We start from the raw sequence: 22,062 nt of genomic DNA, 5'->3' as shown, positions 1-22,062 counted from the left end.
ACTTAATGAAGCAGAGACTTACACATGCACTAAACAGTATGAGACTCTGTGGGGGTTCTAAAAATGCTAGCATCACCCACAGTAGTCTAAAAAGCAAGACTTTTCCTTTTCATATTAATATGAGTAAGCCCATTAAAGCTAATAGGCTTTTCTGAAATAATGAGCTATTTAGGCTAATTGTTGTTTTTTGCTTGTTTTTAACTAGGAGGGACGCTGGAAAGTTAAAAATTGTACAGACAGATATTTTTATATTTGTAAAAGAGCAGGAACTATTGGAAATCTAATTTCTGAAAAAGAATCAGGCTGTCCAGAGGTAAATCTTAAACTACTGTGCTTCATTTAAAATCATAAATATTAGAATGCTTAAATATATCTGGATCGAGTTCAAGCATATTTAGAAATTCACACCTGGTCTATTTTCACAGCCTAATCCTATAGGTGTTTACTCAGATGTAAATCCCACTAAAATAATGGGATTAACTCTCAGATAAGGGTTGTATCTAATTGGTGGCCCTCAACTAATGGAATGGTCTTTGATCCAGTGAAGGATTCCATCAGTGGATTGGGGAGGGGGGTGATTTTTGGTGATTTCTCCTTCTTCCTGCTGTCCCTGTGCCATCTCCCACACTGTCCCAAAAGGGATCTCCAGCCCTCTGAGACAGATCTGGGTGGTGGGGAGGATGCACTGGAGAGGGGAAATAACTGAAAATAGTCTCCTTCCCCTTTCTATTGTCAGAAGCTTCCCCTGGATTAACAAACCTTCTACCAACAAATGCCAATTGCATGCAACTGTAAGTGTGCATAGGATTGCTGCCATAAATTAAAATGTCAGTTTCCTAAGCAGGTTTTGCTGCTATAGCTATGCACATTCCACGACCAAGATTTGTTACACAATTTATTTTATGTATTATTTATTATTACATATATATCCCACCTTTTTTCCTCTTGCAAGGAACCCAAGGTGGCAAACATGGTCCTCCTCCTTTCCATTTTATCCTCACAACAACCCTGTGAGGTATGTTAGACTGACAGTCAGTGACTGGCCCAAAGTCACCCAGTGAGATTCATGGCCGAGTGGGGACTAGAACCTGGATCTCCTGAATCCCTACAGGCTCCCCATTCACTATAATAGAAAGTGTAACTTTATTTTTCTGTTGAATAGAAAACCCCCTGTGTGGAAATTCTGTGGATCCACTGGATCACTTGAGGAGCTATGGATTGAGGCTGTAAAGTGGTTTCCTAGAACTCCTTCTGTGGGTCACTTGCTTTGCCAGCAGTTTCTATTGAAGTTCCTGTATCTTTCTACATCAAAAGACACAGAGCACTTTTGTAGACCATCTGTACAAATAACAACTGTTATGCAGTGCTTGGTTTCGCCCATGGCTTTTATAGTTTTTTTCTATAAAATGTCAGGGTAGAACAAATGCTGAATTTACATTTTTTTACACCCTTGCATTAACATTCCATCCATGAATGAAGAAGACTCAAACAATAATTGGCTATTAACTTTCATCTTTAGAATATTATTACTTTTGTTCACTTGCTTTCCCTCTTTGTCTGAAAAAAGAAATATAGCAGTGTTGTTCAAAGACAAAGCCTGCTTGTTAGTGGGATTTAATAATGTGAAGCCTGTTAAAATTCATGAGAATTGATGCCTTAAGTGCCTGGTGAGACATAGGTAGCAGCTCAAAGAGCCATTTTTGAATGAAATAGTAGACTGAAACCTGATGGCTAAGCTTCAGGTCTCAATATTACAATGTCACAAATGTTTCTCACCTGTCAAAGCATGTTCATATATGTTGGTATTCCCCCTCCTAGCCCACCCAGACTTTAGATTCAAATTTAATACAAATGGTTACATGTATTTTCCTGTGGGACAACAGTATTCAACATCCTGGAATTTAAATACATATTTTATCCTATGGTGCTTAACTCCATGAGATTGTTTGGCGCAACAGACCATTCCAGTACACATGGGGCTAAACTACACGATACGTTAAATAAATAGTGTGCAGTTTACCCTCCATCTTCTTTACTGACAAATATTCACTTGATCTCCTGATCCAGATTGAGACCACCACATGTGGGTACAGGAAGTTTAAACCTTCCCCTCCCAGCTGCTTGTTTTCCTAAAATGGCCCCCACCCCACCCCTTGCAGGGTCTAAAGAAAGAAAAAAGGCCTCCATTGGTGCCAATAGAGGCTTTTTTCCTTTTTTTTTTAGCCCCTGCATGAGGAAGACAAATGTAAGTAAAGAAGCAGCTAGGAAGGGAAGGTTTAAATGCCCCCTACCTGAGCACAGTGGTCCTGATCTGGATCAGGGCCCCATACACTTGTACGTAAAAGAGAAAGCAAGGCTAAGCTGCACAGTACACATTACATGTATCATGTTGTTGTTGTCGTTCAGTCGTGTCCGACTCTTCGTGACCCCATGGACCATAGCATGCCAGGCCTTCCTGTCCTGCGCTCTCTCCCAGAGCGTGCTCAAGTTCATATTCATTGCATCAGTGATGCTATCTAGCCATCTCATCCTCTGCCGTCCCCTTCTCCTTTTGCCTTCAGTCTTTCCCAGCATCAGGGTCTTTTCCAGGGAGGTTTCTCTTCGCATTAGGTGGCCAAAATATTGGAGCTTCAGCTTCAGGATCTGTCCTTCCAATGAGCACTCAGGGTTGATTTCCTTTAGGATGGACTGATTTGACCTCCTTGCAGTCCAGGGGACTCGTAAGAGTCTTCTCCAGCACCACAGTTCGAAAGCATCCATTCTTCGGCGCTCAGCCTTCCTGATAGTCCAGCTCTCACAGCCATACATTACTACTGGGAAAACCATAGCTTTGATTAGACGGACCTTTGTCGGCAAGGTGATGTCTCTGCTTCTGACTATGCTGTCTAGGTTTGCCATAGCTTTCCTCCCAAGGAGCAAGCGTCTTTTAATTTCATGGCTACAGTCACCGTCTGCGGTGATCTTGGAGCCCAAGAAAGTAAAATCTGTCACTGCTTCCATTTCTTCCCCTTCTATATGCCAGGAAGTGATGGGGCCAGATGCCATGATCTTAGTTTTTTTAATGTTGAGTTTCAAACCAGCTTTTGCACTCTCCTCTTTCACCCTCAACAAGAGGCTCTTTAGATCCTCTTCGCTTTCTGCCATTAGGGTGGTATCGTCTGCATATCTGAGGTTGTTGATAATTCTCCTAGCAATCTTAAATCCGACCTCTGATTCATCCAACCCGGCATTTCTCATGATGTACTCTGCATATAAGTTAAATAAGCAGGGTGACAATATGCAGCCTTGTCGTACTCCTTTCCCAATTTTGAACCACTCGGTTGTTCCATGTCCGGTTCTTACTGTTGCTTCTTGACCCTCGTACAGGTTTCTCAGGAGACAGGTAAGGTGGTCTGGTACTCCTATCACTTTAAGAATTTGCCACAGTTTGTTGTGATCCACACAATCAAAGGCTTTAGCGTAGTCAATGAAGCAGAAATAGACGTTTTTCTGGAATTCTCTTGCTTTCTCCATGATGCAGCGAATGTTGGCGATTTGATCTCTAGTTCCTCTGCCTCTTCGAAACCCAGCTTGTACTTCCGGTAGTTCTCGGTTCGCATACTGCTGAAGCCTAGCTTGTAGGATTTTGAGCATCACCTTGCTGGCATGTGAAATGAGCGCAATTGTGCGGTAGTTTGAACACTCTTTGGCGTTGCCCTTCTTTGGAATTGAAATGTAAACTGACCTTTTCCAGTCTTGCGGCCATTGTTGAGTGTTCCAAATTTGTTGGCATATTGAATGCAGCACTTTAACAGCATCATCTTTTAGGATTTTAAATAGCTCAGCTGGAATACTGTCATCTCCGCTAGCTTTGTTGTTACTAATGCTTCCTAAGGCCCACTTGACTTCACTCTCGAGGATGTCCGGCTCAAGTTCAGTGACCGCACTATCATGGCTATCAAGGACATTACTATCATGGCTATCAAGGACATTAAGATCTTTCCTGTATAGTTCTTCTGTGTATTCTTTCCACCTCTTCTTAATCTCATCTGCTTCTGTGAGGTCCCTGCCTTCTTTGACCTTTATCATGCCTGTCTTTGCACAAAATGTTCCCTTGAGATCTCCAATTTTCTTGAAGAGCTCTCTAGTCTTTCCCATTCTGTTGTTTTCCTCGATTTCCTTGCATTGTTCATTTAAGAAGGTCTTCTTGTCTCTCCTTGCTATTCTCTGGAACTCTGCATTCAGTTGGATATATCTTCCCCTTTCTCCCTTGCTTTTTGCTTCCCTTCTTTCCTCAGCTACTTGTAAAGCCTCATCAGACAGCCACTTTGCTTTCTTGCATTTCTTTTTCTTTGGGATGGATTTCGTTGCTGCCTCCTGAACAATGTTACGGACCTCCGTCCATAGTTCCTCAGGCATTCTGTCTATCAGGTCTAATCCCTGAAATCTATTCCTCACCTCCACTGTATATTCATAAGGGATATGATTTAGGTCATACCTGAATGGTTTGGTGGTTTTCCCTACATTCTTCAATTTAAGCCGAAATTTTGCAAGAAGCAGCTCATGATCTGAGCCACAGTCAGCTCCAGGTCTTGTTTTGACTGACTGTATGGAGCTTCTCCATCTTTGGCTGCAAAGGACATAATCAATCTGATTTCGATATTGACCATCTGGTGATGTCCATGTGTAGAGTCGTCTCTTGTGCTGTTGGAAAAGAGTGTTTGCTATGATCAGCGTGTTCTCTTGGCAAAACTCTATTAGTTTTTGTCCTGCTTCATTTTGTACACCAAGGCCATGCCTGCCTGTTATCCCGGTGATTTCTTGACTTCCTACTTTAGCATTCCAGTCCCCTATGATGAAGAGGACATCTTTTTTTGGTGTTAGTTCTAGAAGGTGTTGGAGGTCTTCATAGAACCGATCAACCTCAGCTTCTTCGGCCTCAGTGGTTGGGGCATAGACTTGAATTACTGTGATGTTGAATGGTTTGCCTTGGATTCGTACTGAGATCATTCTGTCATTTTTGAGATTGTACCCCAGTACTGCTTTTCCCACCCTTTTGTTGACTATGAGTGCTACTCCATTTCTTCTAAGGGATTCTTGCCCACAATAGTAGATATGATGGTCACCTGAATTAAATTCGCCCACGCCTGTCCATTTTAGTTCGCTGATTCCCAAGATGTCGATGTTCAATCTTGCCATCTCATGTTTGACCACCTCCAGCTTACCTTGATTCATTGATCTGACATTCCAGGTTCCTAAACAATATTGTTCTTTACAGCATCGGATTTTCTTTTCACCATCAGACACATCCGCAGCTGAGTGTCCTTTCGACTTTGGCCCAGCCGCTTCACTTTTTCTGGCGCTACTTGGAAATACCCTCTGCTCTTCCCCAGTAGTATATTGGACACCTTCCGACATGAGGGGCTCATCTTCCGGCATCATATCTTTTAGCCTTGTGATACGTTCCATGGGGTTTTCTTGGCAAGAAGACTGGAGTGGGTTGCCACTTCCTTCTCCAGTGGACCACATTTTGTCAGAACTCTCTGCCATGACCTGTCCGTCTTGGGTGGCCCTGCACAGCATAGCTTATGGCTTCACTGAGTTACGCAAGCCCCTTCGCCACAACAAGGCAGTGATCCATGAAGGGCTACATGTATCATGTAGTTTAGCTCATATCCAGCCAGTGGGCCTTCTAACTTCCCTCAATATTGGAACAGGTCCATCTATACAGTGGTGATGCAGACCTTACCTTGATGTTGCACTGAATGTGGAAGCCATTTATATGAGGGAACTTCAGGTGAGCATGAGAGTCCCTGGACTTATTGCCTTATTGAAAATGCCCCTCTGTACTTCATAATGTTAAGTGGATGCTGCCACACCAAACTGCAAGTGATTCTTATATGGAATGCACAGCTTTAATTTTTGGTTTCAAAGTCTGAGATTCAAATTTAGATCCTTTTTGTTTTCATTGGTGGCAATGAGAGGCACTCAAGACCTCTTCATTTGTAGCATGTGGAAGTTTTCATGTGTTCTTGGCTTCAGGGATATATGATTAGAAAACTCTCTTGCCTAATTTGTCTGTATTTTTTAATCATTCTGAAGTTTCTGACAAATTGATGATTCCATATCTTTCTTAGACATTGCAGTAAAGTGCTTATTGCTCTGTTGGCCATATGCCATGTGATTTTATTACTAATTCAACAACTGTGGGGTTTTTTTGCCTTCCTAATCTATAAACTGCTAACAGAGGGCAAATGTTTTGTTACTAAGGTCAAATTCCTTAAGCTAGCTGTCTAAACACTAAAGCAGTGATTATCTAAGCACTTTCCCTAAGCCAGCTTTTGGAATGGTATTATGGAGCTGTCAGATGCTTGATGAGGAAGAAGGAAAGAAATGTTGCTTATGAAGCTGACAACATTTAGGTTATACTAGGGTCACAGTGCTTATATAGCATCATTAGAAATATCAGCATTTTATACCAGTAGCCCAGTCTGTAGCCAATTAAGCCAGTTTAGTCTGACACCCAGGCAAAGAAATTATTCTATTGAATTGAGCTGATAAATGTCAAACTTGGTGGTGATTCACACGATCACTTGTTTTTCTGCAACTGGGGGTGCTTCCAGATGAGGCTTTTATAGTGCCATCACCCTTCCTTAGTCATGAAATTCTATGGGGGGTGGGTGTCCAGATGGTGATGTCTTCTAGTCACAGCCCTCTGCTGTTTTCTTACTGCTTCTTCTGTCTTCTTCCTTAATGCAGAAAATTTGCTAAGAAAAAGATGGAATAGCTGCACAATGCCTTCTAAGTGGTAGTAGTAGGACTCCTCTGTCTGGAAACACTCGTATTTGTCGCTACTCTGCACCCTGGAATATCCAGAAATATTGCTAGCTTTTAATCAGCTTGCAAATGTATGGTAGACCAGTGTTTCTTAAAAGAAACACTGGAGTCAGAACAATAGTCCCTCTAATCCAGTATTCTTTATCCTTTCTGGGCCTGGGCGTTTATCTTCTATCGCAGTTTGCCAGACCCTTTATTCAGTGCCTTCTCCAAGTTTGGGGAGGCCATCAAGCAAGAAGCCCTCAATGCTCGGCCTTGCTGCTAGGCTGGGCACAATTTTCTCTACCATACAGAGGAAGTGGGCAGGCAAATAAGCAGGTAATAGGGAATGCTCCTTCTTCTTGGCTTTCTTTGCTGGTCTTCTCTCCATTCCCTATCAACAGCATCTTCCTATTTCCGCTAGGATTCCTTCATGTCTCTTTGTTTTGGGTGAACTATCTTTCACTCTCAACCTTCACTTGTCTTCTGCTGACCTCCAACTACTGGCCTGGTCTTCTAGGCAACAGAAGGTTCGTCTTTGATCATCCACACCAGCTAAGAGGCTGGTCAGTTTCAAGTGTTTAAACCTCTCCTAACCTACTATCTATTTGAACATCTCAAACCTTAAATCAGGGGTGGAGGATATTTTTCACCCTCCAGGGCCAAACTGCAAAATGAGAAAGGTGTCGGGGCTGGGGGGACATTCCATATGTGGGTGAGGCCAAAGGCAGAGTGAATGGAGCCAAAAGTGATTATTACCATTTTCTTCCAACTCAGACGTAAGCAATACAAGTCTTCTGGATGTCTACTCGCAAGTAAGCAGAACTGAATCATTCTGCAGCACTTTCAAATAGCATTCCAAATACCAAGGATCTGCATGTCTGTTCACAAGTAAACAGGTCTCCTGCTTGCAAAATACACACAGCAAATTTATTTATTTTTTTAAAATTTATTAAATTTCTTAATCGTCCATCTGGCCAGTCACCTGGCCACTCTGGGTGATGTACAACAGTACAAACAGTTTAAAACAGTAAAATTACACATTAAAACATAATATTTCTAAAAATACCCTAACCCACCCCAAATGCCTGCCTAAACCACATTTTCAATGCATTGCGGAAGCTCATTAAAGAGGGAGCATGGCGGAGTTCCCTAGGGAGAGAGTTCCACAGGGTGGGGGCCACCACAGAGAATGCACCCTGAAAATACACAGCTGAATTTTATGCAACGGTTCTCCTCCCTGCAAATGCACACCTAAAAATCTTAGTAACAGTTTGATTCTTTGTAGGGTATTTAAAGGTTAATTGCCTTTAAATACCCTCATATCTCCAATCAGTAATCACAGATGAGAGCCAAAGAAAGTTAGGGATGTCAGAGAATTCCGCCACAGATCTCGGTGAGGCCGAATGCAAGTGCATTCGGCCCCCTGAAATCCATGGCGGAACGAAGCCCCCCGCCTCACCGCCCCCCGCCTCACCACCCCACAAAAGGCATGCGAAACAGGACACTTACCTGGTGCCGTTCACGCTGCTTTGCGAATGGTGGCTGCGTCTGCGGATGCCATTCGCTTCCCTTTTTTCGCCCTGATAGGCTACGTAAATACTTTACGTAGTCCCTGCGGAGGCCGTGATAGGCTACGTAAATATTTACGTAGCCTATCATGGCAAAAAAGGGGAACGCAAATGGTGGCAGCTACGGCGGCCGCCATTTGCGTTCCCTTTTTTTGTCATGATAGGCTACGTAAATACTTACGTAGCCTATCACGGCAATAAAACAGGAACGCAAATGGCAGCCGCCGTAGCCGCCGCCATTTGCGTCCGCAGGCTCCACTCGGTGCCTGCGAATGCACCCAGCCGGTGGCTCCGTGGAGTTGCCGCGGAGCAGAGCCGGCTGGGTTAGGATTTCGGGGGGGGGGGTGGAGCGCCTCCCCCCCACCGCAAATCACCCCGTTGAAAAGGTACATCCCTAGGCCAGATAGGGAACTTTTGTACATCCCTAGGCCAGATTGGGAACCTGTGGGGGGCCAGGCATCTGGCTTGCCAGTCAGAGGTTCCCCATCCCTGCTTTGAATGGTAGTCCCCAGTCGCAAAAGGTTCTAATCTACTCAGGAACTCTTAGCAAAAACACAGTTACAGACCTAGAGCATTTCTACACAAGCCTTTTATTGCACACTTGTGATTGGTCAGTAACAGACGTTTGCGGGTCCTTTACGCGATGTCATCAACTTCCAGGTTGTCTCCCATGCTTTCTGACCTTTATCCCTCTTTTTAAAAGATCATAAATAACCCAATAAGGAATATTAATCTGATATATTGGCTGTATGTAATTGTGCAGTTCCACTATAACCACAGCGTCATCTAGTGGCTGTAAAATGAAACATAAAGAATTTGCTGAGAAGGAATTCCCCAATTCAAAGCATGTGTCCGCCCATGTAAAGGAGCTCATCTTAATCCCACGAAGAGTCCGGAAGCAGAAGCCCTGGTAAGGATGCAGGATTTTGGTGTCATGCGGTGCAGCACCTAGCTAAAGTGTCTATGAGAAATAACAGTAGAAAGCAGCTCATACCTATAGCACAGAAAAATGCACACAAAACCAATGTCACAAATTAAGGTATATCATAAACAGCAAATATTACATCAAAGCCACAAACAATGCAAACTCTCCTGTTCCCAAACAATATGTAAAAACTGACATATGGGACATTTGAATGGGCCATTGCATGCAATTTAATATTCAGGTGTTACTGCACCTGAATAACATACAATTGTATTCTTTCTCCAACTCATGCCAGCTTTTAGCAACAAAATATTGCCCTTGGGAATGAAATGTGGGAAAAGAACAAACAAGCTTCATGGTTTAAAATGGCTTGCCAAGAACTAGCCCTACTAATTTCATTTACAAAGGAAGGGAGTATAATTTTTTAAAACCCCACTAGAAGTATCTAAGTAAGCCTCAGTGATTACACAAGTTCAGTGTCTGTGATCATGTGGAGCAGCACCCATATACTGGTTTATCTTTCTCTTTTATAAGGGGGAAACATTCAGTGCAATCAATGGAAATCAACCCCCTGTGCATTTAGTATTTCCCACTTACAGAAGAGACTGGGATATTTCTGCTCCTGTGGGAATCTAATCATGGCAGTACTCCTAGTACTGGGTAGCCAGCTAGACTCTAGTTATACTAATAATAGCCTGCCATAGGAGAAATGGGGTGCCTATTTGAACTTCAGTAAGAAAAGGAAAAGAATAATATAGAGAGCAAAGTATACTAAGTCCTTATCTGTACAAACTGCTGGAGAGAGGTAGGTTTTCAAAAACATTTAATGTAGTGTTTGGAGAAGGTTTTGACCTTTAAAACCCTATATGGTTCTGGCCCAGCCTATCGTAAGGAGCGCCTCCAGCAACACCAGACAGGCCGCTTAACAAGATCAGCCTCGGATGGCCTTCTCTCTGTCCCATCAGCCAGGACAGCTAGACTGGTGGGGACGAGGGAGAGGGCCTTTTCTGTGGTGGCCCCCACTCTGTGGAACTCCCTCCCTAGGGAACTCCCACCACGCCCCCTCTTTGATGAGCTTCTGCTGTACATTAAAAACATGGTTGTTCAGGCAAGCATTTGGGGTGGGTTAGGGTATTTTAGAAAATGTTTTTATTGTAGAATGTTATTGTTTTAAACTGTTTTATTATATGTCCAGAGTGGCTGGGTGACCAGCCAGATGGGCGATTAATAAAATAAATAAATAAATAAATAAATAAATAAATAAGTTTGGTTATATTAAACTGATATGGGACTACTCCATGAGGACCTATGATAAATGTGGACAATGAATAATAAGTTCAACTATATTACAAACTGAAATTAAAAATGACCTTTATCTGTAGAATTGACTCTGTTTAGAGAAAGGTACCAGCATTATTAGAAAAGTACTGTATTACTCTGACAATTCTCGTTCACTTTTGGCGTTCCATTCTGGACTTGCAACATTACAGTTCTCTATGGGCCCAAGATCTGATCAAAATTCAGCCAGATGTAAATTCCACCTTCATTAATTTAAATGGCATCTCTCTCAAAATATTCAAAGACTAGTTTTTAATTCTGTAACAGGCTTCTTATTATTACAATGTGAGTTTGACATTGTACCTACACAAAATCTAGCTTAATTCACTGGGCTCCAGTAAAATTTCAGTATGTATTTGATACAGTTAATTATGTTTAACTGTTTTGGTTGTGGACTGTTTCAGATTATAGGACTTCTTAGTAAATGAGGAGGTTAAGACATACCCCACAAAGGTATGCTGGGATAGCTGTCTTAAATTAAATTAACATCCAAGGATGTTAATTTAAACTTCTTTAAGTAGTTGCAGTTCTGTAAATATTTAACAAATTAACTCTTACGAGTGAATATCGGCGTGTATTATGTGCTTTTAAAAGAAATACAGCTCATCCTTACAATGTATCCAATCTTGACAGTCTCTCTCAATACTCCATCCACTCCTTAAGAGGTCTCTAGAGCCAGGTGTTCCAAACGTTCCAGGGGGGTGGGGTTCTGCTCATCCAGGCCTAGATGGTGAAATTCAGGCCGCTCGTTCCAGCTCTTTCTTTGCTGGACTGTGGCAGTCGTGGGAGAGTTGGGCAGGTAGAAGGAAAGTCTCTCCCAGCTCTCTTGATGATCCAGCCATGCCTCTGGTTTAATCTGCTGCTGCCACTGCTGTGCAAAGTATGTGCTCTACAGCTGAGCTATGTTCCCTCCCCCAACATCCTCTCTGGCACCTGTTTGGGTGACATCCAAGTATTATGTACAGATATGTGCATGTATACATAACAATAACTAATATTTATTTTTGAAGGGTTGGGAAAGGCACGGTGGATATTGTTACAATGTCGACATAACCCCTCGAAGCTTTGGACACTCATCTGGTGGTTATTACTGTCCTTCACTTGCAACAGTAATGAGCAGGTACCTAATTGCTAGACAATGTAAAATGAGTTTTTTCATTAAAAAAAACAAAAATAGTTTAACTTTCCTGTGGTACTGAAGAAGATGGAATAGCCAGTTACCTTATTAGATCAATGGCGAAGACTAACTGAAGTCAAATATTGAGTTTGTTATTAGTTGAGTAGAATCTGGATAGAATTAATCAGTTACCTACTAGCTGGATTGGAATGTTCAGTGACATGCAATTTATTCTTACGTCTAAGAATACTGACATTTTAATTCCTTCAGTGTTGATTTACAGAATCTTAATTACAAGAAGGAGTTAAATGCTTGCTAATAATCTTGACAAATATATCCACATTTTATCCACATGCAGTTACTTAATATAAACTGTTAAAATGTTTGGTTTACTTATTTTATTTATTTGTTACATTTCTATACTGCTCAGTAGCCAAAGTTATCTGGGCAGTTCACAAAAATTAAAACCATAAAATAGAACATGATAGAACATGATATAAAACATTAAAAGTTTAGAAAAAGAATAAACCCAGAGTAAAAAAAAAAAGAATAAAAGCCAGCAACAACTAAAAACACAACAACAAAATTTAAAAAATAACACTGAAGTTTTTGCTTTAACATCCACTTTTCAGCATATGGAAACAATAAGAACAAATAAAATGTACAACTTTGCTCTGGTGTGTTTGAATTACATCTGCAGTAAGAGGTGTTCTTAAGTTAGATTATTGGATTTTGTCTTGGTTCATTGCACTTTATTCTCCATTTGAATTCGTTACCTAAGGCTGCATTCCTAAACATATTTATCTGGGAGTAAGTTCCACTGAACTCAATGGGGCTTTTTTCTGAGTAGACTCGTGTAGGATTGCACTGTTGTCCAGGTTGTTGAAGTCCTGGTTATATCTGTGGTTTACAGTTTTATGGATGACAGGTCTATCAATTAATATTAGCCATGGTTTGTAGAATGCACTTCCCCCATAATTATGATTGGTCCCCACTCTCTTGGCTGGCCTTCCACAACTTGATGCCATCCAGATATTTTGGGCTTCAACTCCCATCAGCCCCAGCCAGCACGGCCATTGCTCAGGAATGCTGGGAGTTGTATGCCAAAATATCTGAAGGGCACCCGTTGGGAAAGTGTCAGGAGCGCCCTAGCGGCCTCTTTCAGTAGACTCCAATAGCCAACTCAAGACACAGACAAAAGGATTCTTTTCAAGGCTTTAATCCTTTTACAACTTAATGAGTCAGATGCTAATCACCAGCGACTAAGCAAGGATCAGCAGAGTGGCCTATGCGCCGAGTAGGCAGTTGATCCCCGTTTGAAGGAGAGTCACTTGAAGACCCTGAACTTATGGGCTAGGGAGAGATCCTCCCTCTTTCCCTTGGGTCCACGGGAGGCGGCCATTGCTTGCGCGCCAGACGGGCGCTACGCCTCCTTTCCGCGCCCTCCATCACTCGTCGCTCCCTGCGTCTGCACTGAGCGTCTAGAAAGCCCTGTTCCCCCACTTTCTCACTGCCCGGGTCACTATCTATCTCAGGAATGCCAGCAGGAGGAATCTCTGCCAGCTGCTGTGCCCGTGAGGGATGAGCTGGCTCCTCTCCCACGGATTGCTGATTCTCCTCAGAATCAGAACTGCTCTGGGGTTCTATCAGCTCAGTTTCCACCCTGACAGGAAGGCTGCTTTTTGCTTTCAGAAAAGGTGTTAAGACACACATTTTTTACTTAGCCTTTAAAAATTATTTTTCCATTTCTATTTTTAATGGTTTTATTAATTTTTTTGTTTTTATTGTTTTATTTTAGATTTCTTGTGCCTCGCCTTTGGTGGCTTTTTTGCAGAAAGGGCAGTATAGAAATATTAATAAGAAATAAAATAGCTAAATGGAACCGCCAAGATCAGTGCTGGGGGAACATCAGGGGAGGACTACTGACTTCAAGCTCTCCCTGAGGGCTTCTCAGGATCATCTGGATTTTCCTTGTTGGAAACAGGATGGCAGACTACATGGGTCTTTCCTTAGTCACATCCACCACTGTTATTCTTTATGTTGTAAGGTCTCTAAGAGAGAAGCTATTTTTGCACATATGAATCTACATTATGTTGATTATGGTAACTCATATTTATTCATTAGGAAGTGTGGGTGGCATATGTAATATCTATGTCCAAGACAAATAATTATCACAAAGGATCTGTTATTGTACACTTATAAGCAGAGTGCACTGGGCAACCCAAATCTAATGTATGACATTTTGTTTGGTCAGTGTTAAATTTCTACTTATTTATCTATTTTAAAATATATAAATATTCCATACTTACTTCAAGGGTTTTGGAGCTTATAACATCCTCATGAAAGTAATAATATTAGAATGTAAAATCAGTCAATTGTAATGCAGTAAATAAAATATAATAAGATTGATGCTTGAAGACTTAATTTTTTTTGTAGTGAATGTTTGCCACTAAAAAAATTAAGTATAAGCTGATTTATAGCATCTTTAGTCCTAAAAGGAGCCTTAAGAGTAGCTAATAAAACAGATATAAAAACAATTCATATAAAAACATTATAAAATAAAACTAATAGAGCATCAACAATACTAGATAGAAATCTTTAAACTGAGAGCACCCTTTTAAGTACTGTAGGCTGCAATCCAGTGGTCTCTGGGAGGGTATCCCATAGGATCATTTGGATCTCCCCTCTGAGGACAGACAGATATGTCCATTCTTGGAAGGGGGGATCTTGGACACCCCCTCCCACCTCCCATGGGAACTTCCACAACCCTTATCTCCCTGATGCTGGACCTTCCATGTCAGAAAAGGTAAAAGGGAAAATGGTGGAGGATTTGATTCATAGGATGCAAAGCCCTCCCAGCCCCCAACGTGCTGAGTCTTGGTGTAAATAATAGTTCAAACAAGGAAAAAAAGGGACAAAACAAAAACAAATGAAACACCTCTCTTTCTTCTGCCCTGATGGCATGAGCCTGGTAGGGATTTGGATGTAGTGGTTCATCCACCTTTGTAGCTGATGTCCATGCTTCCTTCGATTGTTCTACAAGATATTATACCTGGATGTTCACAAAGAGGTAGTCTGTTGATGTGTAACACCCAGTAGTGTAGTGGCAAATTCAGAAGTGCAGGGTCCCTTCGTGACAGCCACAGCCATGCCCCCTCAGAGCCATACCCCCTTCTAAGATTATACAACCCTGTAAAATATACAACCTTCAGCTGGGATCCAAAAATAGTGCAACTGAGAGTAAGGCAGTGGTATTTCAATTGGACGCCTGAGAAAAAATGCAGGGGTGTTGAAACCTTTTTCAACCAGCCAGCCACTCACTCACTCACTCAAACACAAACTTTAGGTTTTCAAAATATGATACTCTATGGAAGCTTCACCCTCTCAACTCAGCCCTCATGGACAGATCCCTTCTCATTTAAACAGCCCCCTTGCATACTCCCTTAGTGCCCCAACATTACCCATTAGCCTTCCCTAAGCTATTTCATTATATCTCCCCCTCCAACAGAAACATCCACACACCCAGCTGGATTGAACTAAACACGCACGCACGCACAGTGATGCCGTGGTAAATTTGGAAATGCAGGAGCTTGTTGTGACAGTCTCCAAGGGCAGTCCAAAAATTTCAGGCAGCTGTGTCGATCCATAACAACAAACCAGTTCTAGGAGTTTTCATCCCCACTAGGAGCACGTCTTTGGTAAAGTGAATAGGTCTTCACTGCCTACTCCAGACCAAGTCATTCCAAATACTTTGCATTCCAACATGGAACAATATATTGTTGCTTGGAAAATTCATTCCCCCCACAGCTACAGGATTGCAGCTAAACTCAGGGGGAACAGGGAATTCTGAGGGGGGTGGCAGATGACATCAGAGTCCCGGCTAATGAAAAAGTGCTGGGGCTGCGTCCCTGCGAGCCCAGCCTCCGCTACACCACTGGTAACACCCAAGTCATTTAGCGCCTTATTGCTCAAAAGCAACGTGTCATGTTCCATGGTATGAGTATGAGAGATGCCCTTGTACCAATTAGGATGAGAGAGGCAGTGCCTGGGCAAGCCACAGTATGTGCCATGTAAACAGCAGGGTTGACGTTATATTCCATGAGACATAAAGTCTGTGACATCAGGCACACAATTTTTAGTGTAGTAATAGATCAGATGGGTGATTTCCTCTAGAAGGCTTGCTTGGTGTACCTAGAAGCCTGCTTTAGCTTCAGCGACACAGACCTCCATTTGTACCACTGTGGTATTTAATCCAGGCTAAGATCAGACTGTTACATGCTTTATTGGTTTGCCTGTAGATTTCATTCAGTTTCAACAAGCTGGTTTTTTCATGTGCTTGTTTCCTGTATTGCTTTAGAAGAATAAGAAATGCCTCTTAAACTGTGATATAATGAATCTAATGACTTGATTTTGATTTTTTCAATCCTTTTAAAGGTTTGAACAAGGTTTTCTTAACAATATGATTCACCACACTGTGAAAACGGATAACCCTTATTTTTGGATAGCACTACAAGATCTGAACAATACAGGAGAATACACTTGGCTAACTGAAGATGGAAACCCACATCTTAAGGCCTATACCAACTGGGGAAAGTATCAGCCCAGTGAGTTGTATCCTACTGATGGCTCTTGTTAATTCTGTTGGTATTACCTGTTGGTGGCTCTTGGCAATATTTGATTTTTAAATAAAACATGCCACTTTTCTGCACTTTGTATGTATCGATGTTTTACCAGGCTGTCTTAGGGCATCTGTACACCAGCCTAAAATCCTGCATTTAAAACGGGGCTTTCTGCCTCCGTTTTAAAAGCAGGATCACAACAACTCCCTTTTTCATGGGCTTCCTTTCCCCCTCCCCTTTCCCCCTCCTTCCCCCAGGATCTGAGTCTTCCATTATCTTTCATTGATCTCACTCCTCTTCTTGCCACTTTTCCTCTTTTCACGGAGGGGACTCAAGCAGAACACAAGGGAGTAATTTGATAGCTCATTATCTGCGATCTATTTAAAAACGGAACAAAGGGCATTTAGTGCAGGAGACGCCTTGAATGATCACAGCATTATGTAAAGAGCTCGCAAACTTCCGTGGAGGAGCAATCTCAATCGCAGGATAAAAGCTCCGTGTGAAGGAGCCCTTAATTTGAGCAAGACTAATACATTAACATTTACAGACTGAAACACCTAAAGAACCCAGCCTTTCCTAATAACAGCCTGTTGAAATAGAATGTCTTCCATAAGTACAACAAATTAAATGTGTTTCACAGTATTATACCGTAAGGTAAGAAAGCATTGGGTGCGGGAAAGATCAGCTTTCTCCCAACAAATGCAGTCAGCCAAAAATAGCCAACTTCAGTAAAGAACAGCCCTTCCTCCCACCATCACTTCATTCCAGTTTTTGAGGGATTACTAACTACAATAGCTGTTAGATATAATAACATGTTCTGAGTAGATATATCTATATTTCACCATACCCCACACTTACAGTGCAATCTATATACGTTTACTCAGAAGAATTAAATCCCATTAACTTCAATGGTGCTTATTCCCTAGTGAGTGTGTTTAGGATCACGCCTCCAGTCACCTAATTACATGTTTACAGTTAGCAACTCATATACCTGCCTGAATAGCAATCCCTTCTGGACAAAGAGTTTACTAGTCTCACTATTAAAATTGCCTTGTAGGTATTTGCGCAGCTTCAAGCTTCATAACTGCCTTTTCATTGGTAAACTTTTGCACTTACCTGCAAAGTTACTGTTTATCTACTTGAGGCAGCAATGTGGCCATCTTTCTCTTTGTATTCAGCCTCCATTAGGTATTGCATGATCTTTTTAATGTTGTATCATTTTGTGGAATGATTTACTTATTCATTTTAAGGATAAGCATCCTTAGTTTATAAGGGAAAACTGTTTCTCTTGTCCTTCAACAGTGACCTCTACTGGTTGAGTGAGTACAAGGTATAGTTATTTGGTGTTTGATATTCTTTTCCTGCATAACTAGGGCTACTACATATATTATAATTTCTCAGCACAGGAATGCTTTGGATAAGTTATGTGACAATAGGGTTATATTGAGTTCCAGGTGCATGTTGGCAGCACCTTCAAACGATATTTCTATAGTACATTTTCAGACATCCTAGTTGAATCCAGTGGAAATGGTCATCAGGTCGATAGCAGGCAAGATGGCAGAGGTAAAGGCACTGGTGGACACAAGGGCATACCAGTTTGGTAATGGCCAATAAGAGAGTTATTTTGATTTCTTGGTGTATGCGTTTTTGTAGCATAATAACCTCAGCCAGATAAATGTATATTGGTTCTGTTTTTCAATGTAGACACTGAAGGTGAACTACTGACTAAGTTAGCTTGAACTCAGTACTATCCTATATGTGTTCACTCAAAAGTAAGTCCCATTGTATTTAGTGGGACTTGCTCCCAGATAAGTGTGCACAGGATTGCAGCCTTAGAATATAACTGTAATTCATACAAACCCTCAGATTCCAACTGGGCTAAGAAAAAGACTATTCCAACCAAATGAAAAAAGTAATGATACTTATCCCCTATGAATAAAATTCTTCTGTAAAACCATGGCCTTTGGATACTCTCTTGGAAATCATGAGGTAGCAGCTATAACGTTTTGCGTTAGCAGTTTTCTTTCCCTGCCAAACACATATTTTGGCTTTAGTTAATAGGCATTAGTGCTCATAATTCCTGAATATGTCATTATAAACCATTTTCTGTAGCAACATCAAAGGATCCTGTTCAGTTTTTTAACTTATTTTTGTTTTGGTAAAGGACAGTTCTATATTGTTTAGACAGCACTAAATGTCAGATGCAAAAGAAGAGGCCTTAAGTATCTTTCAGAATTGGGCTTACCAAAATGAAATACAACCTTTTAAAATGTATTTTAAAAGTGGTACTGCTGTGCAAACATCACAGTTGGAGTTAAGTGGTAAGACAAACCACAGGGCAGGCATGACATCTGCAGACTGTTTCCTTCTATTTCTATCCTCTAGAGGGGAAAAGCCTACCATCCAGCAGCTAACCAATTCCACACTTGAGAATAATTGTGCTTAATACTAAATGCCTTTCCCCACCTCTATCATAGGACATCCTGGAGGGTGTATTGTTATGCGACAGGAGAAGCCCATTGGTGTTTGGGAGGTGAAAAACTGTACAAGCTTCAAGGCTATGTCATTGTGTAAGCAAGAAGCTAAATTCCATGGAGAAAATGAGCCTAATGAAGAACCACATTTTGAAAAGCCTTTTCGTTCTTGCATGTTTGGATGGGAATCGGACCGTAATCTGCCCAACTGCTACAAGGTGAAAAGGAAGCAAAGATTTCATTGAAAACTCAACTGAAATCCATTGCCATTATACTGAAATACTGGAATCCATTGCTATTATACATGGCACAACTAATGATATAAGCCAGAGAGTGGCATATATTTCAACGGATCCTCTTTACCAGGGACAGTTCTGATTTTCTTACTAAATCAATATTCCTATTTTCTTCCTATTCTTGACTTTGGGAGATGCCTTGTTAACATTTTATTAGCGTGGGTTGCTCATGTTCCTATTCTTCCAGGTTAAGCTGCCTTCCCAGGGTCTCTAGAATTTCTGAGGGTGGTGGTAGTGGTGGATGTATCTTGTTTCTTATTGCACGTGCATGTAAATGCATGCGCATAAATAACTAAGGCACCATGCAGTGCGCAGCCTGCCGTTTCACACACTGCAGATGCTTAGATTTATATTTTGAACTATGAAAGAATATTGTCAATTATGTTCTCCCCCCTTCCCCATATATCTTTAATTAGAAGAACAAACAACATCTAGGCTTTTAAATAAAACTAGTGCCGACAGAGTAAATGAATACAGCATTCAGCAAGCCAAGTAGAGCTTTTAGCAATGTGTAATAGTTGGGGCCGGGGCCAGGCAGTGACCCTGATGTGGGGTTTTTATTTTATTATTTATTTGTTTGTTACATTTATATCCTGCCTTTCTTCCAAGGTGACGTCCATGATACTCCTCCATTTCATCCTCACCACAACCCTGTGAGGTAGGTTAGGCTGAGAACCAGTGACTGGCTCAAAGTCACCTAGTGAGTTTCATGGCCGAGTGGGGACTAGAACCCGGGTCTCCCGAGTTGCAGTCCAGCACTCTAATCACTACACTACATGGGCTCTCTACACATATCTCTATTTTCAGCTGTGATCTGTTGGAAGGTATGTAGTGATGTGGGTACAGAAAAAAAAGCAGCAAAATTCAGTTTTTCAGGATGGAACTTGCATTTATTTTAGCATATATTGTGTATTTCCCCCCCGGTTCACCTAATGCTCTGACAATGTGCAATTCAATTTTTTTCTCTCTTTTGCTGCTTACACAGGTATTTCACAGTGAAAAAATACTAGTGAAACGATCTTGGGATGAAGCAGAAGCACTGTGTCAAGATTTTGGAGCACATCTTGCCAGTTTTACACATGCCTCTGAGGAGGATTTCTTGAACAAACTTTTGAATACCATGTTTCATATGTAAGTCTAAATATAATATCAGAGAGGGTTTTTTCAGAAGAAGAAGAAATCTTTCTATTTGCTCCAGACAGCAGTTACTTCAGATTTCAGTCAGAAAGGCAGAAAGCACTGATATAATTGTTTTTTCTTTCTTTTAAATATGGAATTTAAGAAGAATAGGATATTTCTGTTGAAATGATATGGTGTGTAAATCAGGAAAATTAACATCGTTTGCATATAAATATCACATAAATATCTTTTGCATTCATAGTCTTTGGCCTCACTGTTTACAAGCTTATGCCACAATAAATCTTACAGCATAATCCTATGCATGCTTACTTAGAAGTAAAATCCACTAAGTGCAGTGAGCTTTACTCTCTAGTAATTGGATTTAGAATGGCAGCCTTAGGCTTTTAAGGTGATTCAAGATTCCAGTTGTTTTAGGATTCCTTTGGAATCCATAAATCTATGGAATATTGCAGATGGAAGCAATATAGGCTATGACCATCTGCCCAGTTATGCATGCGTGCTGTTGTAAACACACATCTGGAACTTTGCAGAGGGAAAAACAACACAGGGTGAGATTTTCAGTATAAAAATATCTGGAAGGGAAAGTGTTAAGTACTACCTTCCTTCTCTCACAACTCCTCTGATCAAAACTGCAACCTCTTGAGGCCGCTTTTCCCTAGAACTAATGGAAGTTCCATTACACACACTTGCATGTCACCTGTAGTTTGCGCCTTATTTTTAAGTATTGCCATTTTTTCAAAAGATCAGAAATTTGGTCACCCTTTCAGAAAAGCTCAGGAACAAATCAGACATATCAGTCATTTCTGCACAGCTCCAAGCATACATCCCATTCCGATGTATGCAAAGATTAAAGTGGCAGGGTGATCTTTTCGTCTATGTATTGGCATTTGTCTGTTTTTCAATCACAGTGATGAAGAAAGACAATTCTGGATTGGACTTAACAAAAGGAACCCATTATCTGGAGGATCCTGGGAATGGTCTGATGGCACCTCTGTAAATATTTATTTCTTTACCTTAGCAAAATAGGCTTAGCAAAATAGAAAACCATGGTGTTGTTGTATGGAAAACAGTGGTGTTGTATCCAATGGAGGCTTCACTTTAGCGGAAAGCACTTCTGCTCAGGCAAGGCAGGGCATCCAATTTTTTCTCATCCCTCCTATCTGCCCCCCAAAACTACTCATGAGGGTAGTGGGACCCTCTGGAACAGAATAGGATATGGCACGGAGCGCTGAGGTAGGTAGGTAGGAAGGATTGGTGAAAATTGGGTGCCCTGATGCAATGGTGGAAGTGGCAAAGCCACCATTGGGTAGAACCCATTGTTCCTGCAAACCCGCCTACTTCACAGATGATGAGCCTCCTGCCCATTCAAATCAAGATTCAGTCTGTATTTTTTAACACATCTTGAATGTTGACACACCTGTGCCATGGTGTATCAGATGTGTTAAGCAATGAGATTTTAAATAATGGCACTCAAAGGAAATTTAAAATGTCCAATTCAGAATGAGGCTTATGGGGGGGGGGGAGTAATTAAAATAACTAATAAATAACTAATCTCCAACCTGCAAAACACACGCAACAGCCCTGAATGTTGACTGCAATTATCAAACCATGTATTTCAGAATTCTTGCACTAATTACCACTAACACGAGAAGCACTTTTTCCAGGGCTGCTCTAAGGATGGTGGCCTGTTATAAATGCTTCAGACATCAGTCTGTGTACTAGCAACAAATTACAAACCATCCAATGTTTTGTTGTTGTTATTTAGCAAGTACCTATATATACACAGA

The 22,062-nt window shown here is 41.3% G+C and overlaps 1 protein-coding gene across 1 annotated transcript in view; it reads left to right on the top strand.

The window, feature by feature from the left end:
- Positions 1 to 22,062, top strand: part of PLA2R1 (phospholipase A2 receptor 1) — a 77,658-nt gene that overhangs the window by 16,374 nt on the left and 39,222 nt on the right. Inside the window, exons 9-14 of the mRNA XM_084811573.1 lie at positions 206 to 313; positions 11,640 to 11,749; positions 16,181 to 16,350; positions 18,843 to 19,057; positions 20,121 to 20,266; positions 21,184 to 21,268. Coding sequence (XP_084667699.1) covers positions 206 to 313; positions 11,640 to 11,749; positions 16,181 to 16,350; positions 18,843 to 19,057; positions 20,121 to 20,266; positions 21,184 to 21,268 — 834 coding nt within the window. The remainder of the gene's footprint in view (positions 1 to 205; positions 314 to 11,639; positions 11,750 to 16,180; positions 16,351 to 18,842; positions 19,058 to 20,120; positions 20,267 to 21,183; positions 21,269 to 22,062) is intronic.

This window comes from Heloderma suspectum, chromosome 1 (genome assembly GCF_057233095.1).
Source record: "Heloderma suspectum isolate Gila_16-S chromosome 1, 16-S_ref, whole genome shotgun sequence".
NCBI lineage: Eukaryota > Metazoa > Chordata > Lepidosauria > Squamata > Helodermatidae > Heloderma > Heloderma suspectum.
The sequence above is the reverse complement of the archived record's forward strand: the minus strand, read 5'-3'. Positions and strand labels throughout refer to the sequence as shown.